The following is a 1,023-nucleotide window of genomic DNA, read 5'->3' on the forward strand; positions in this document are numbered from 1 at the left end:
TTGATAAAAAATGAGTTACTGAATTTCTGTCAGTGAACTTCTTTGTGCAATCCTCGTACAGCTACAAGTTGTATCTGATGAAGAAGGTAATCCTCTGAGGCAAAGTTGAGCCTTTTTAAAAGTTCAAACATTAACCTGTTTGTTTCTGGTGTATAAGTTTCCCATAGTCCGTTCCAGATTACAGCTGGATCTTCCATGGTATTGCGTCCAAGTGTCCAAAAATAGTGCCCATTCCCTGTAAGTTGTATCTAGTGTAATGAAATGTAATAAGTCCTCAGTGTTTTCTTTTTTATACAATTAAACATTGTATTCAATTTTTTGTTTGAATTGAATATTTTTGGGAAATTTTTTGGCCGGCGCTAAAATAAGACATTACTGTGATATTCATTTTCAGCATACTCAAAACCTGTAAAAGTCGTCATCGAGTTGGAAAGAGAGTAAAAATTTACTCTAACCCCTTTTTTAAATGGGAATATTCACTGGTCACATGAGAGAGATACACTTATCATGAATCTGGTGCTTCTTGCGAAGTATAGGAAGGTGATCCCTTATTGTTTGACTATATAACATTTCAGTTGGTGATAATTCGATAACCTGGTGGGGATTGTTCCTATGAGTCATCATCGCCTGTGATGCTCGATCATGAGGTAGGTGGCCGTAGCCATCAATGCAGTCCATGAGCATTCTTTTGTCTGTTTTTACGGCCAGTTTGGCTTGGCCATTACTTTGGGGATAATGTGCAGATGAGATACGTATCTTTATGCGCCAGTCTCCTAGGAAAAATTTATAATCCAATGAGTCGAATGGTGGCCCTCTATCGAATGATATCTCCTCCGCTGCACCATACTTGCAGAACCAACCCCTCAATGCATCGCATACTGCTGCAGCCTTCCCTAATAGTAGTGAGACACCTTCAATCCAGCCGGTGTATCGGTCTACATATACCAGGTAACTCTTCCCATGCATATCCAGTAGGTCCATGACAGTCTTTTGGAATGGTAATTCTGGGTTTGAGGACGGCAT

General features: G+C 39.8%; 1 protein-coding gene across 1 annotated transcript; it reads right to left on the bottom strand.

Annotated features, from left to right (window-relative positions):
• Positions 1-483: 483 nt before the first annotated feature.
• LOC145249358 (uncharacterized) lies at positions 484-1,023 on the bottom strand. The gene has a single exon (XM_080110932.1). It carries the CDS (start codon positions 1,021-1,023, stop codon positions 484-486), a length of 540 nt encoding a protein of 179 aa, XP_079967058.1.

Source organism: Euprymna scolopes, chromosome 28 (assembly GCF_053919585.1).
Source record: "Euprymna scolopes isolate OS-2025 chromosome 28, ASM5391958v1, whole genome shotgun sequence".
In the NCBI taxonomy this organism is placed as follows: Eukaryota; Metazoa; Mollusca; class Cephalopoda; order Sepiida; family Sepiolidae; genus Euprymna; species Euprymna scolopes.

Bases quoted from the DNA above. Each gene is read 5' to 3' on its own strand.
- LOC145249358 (XM_080110932.1), bottom strand. From the start codon at position 1,023: ATGCCGTCCTCAAACCCAGAATTACCATTCCAAAAGACTGTCATGGAC.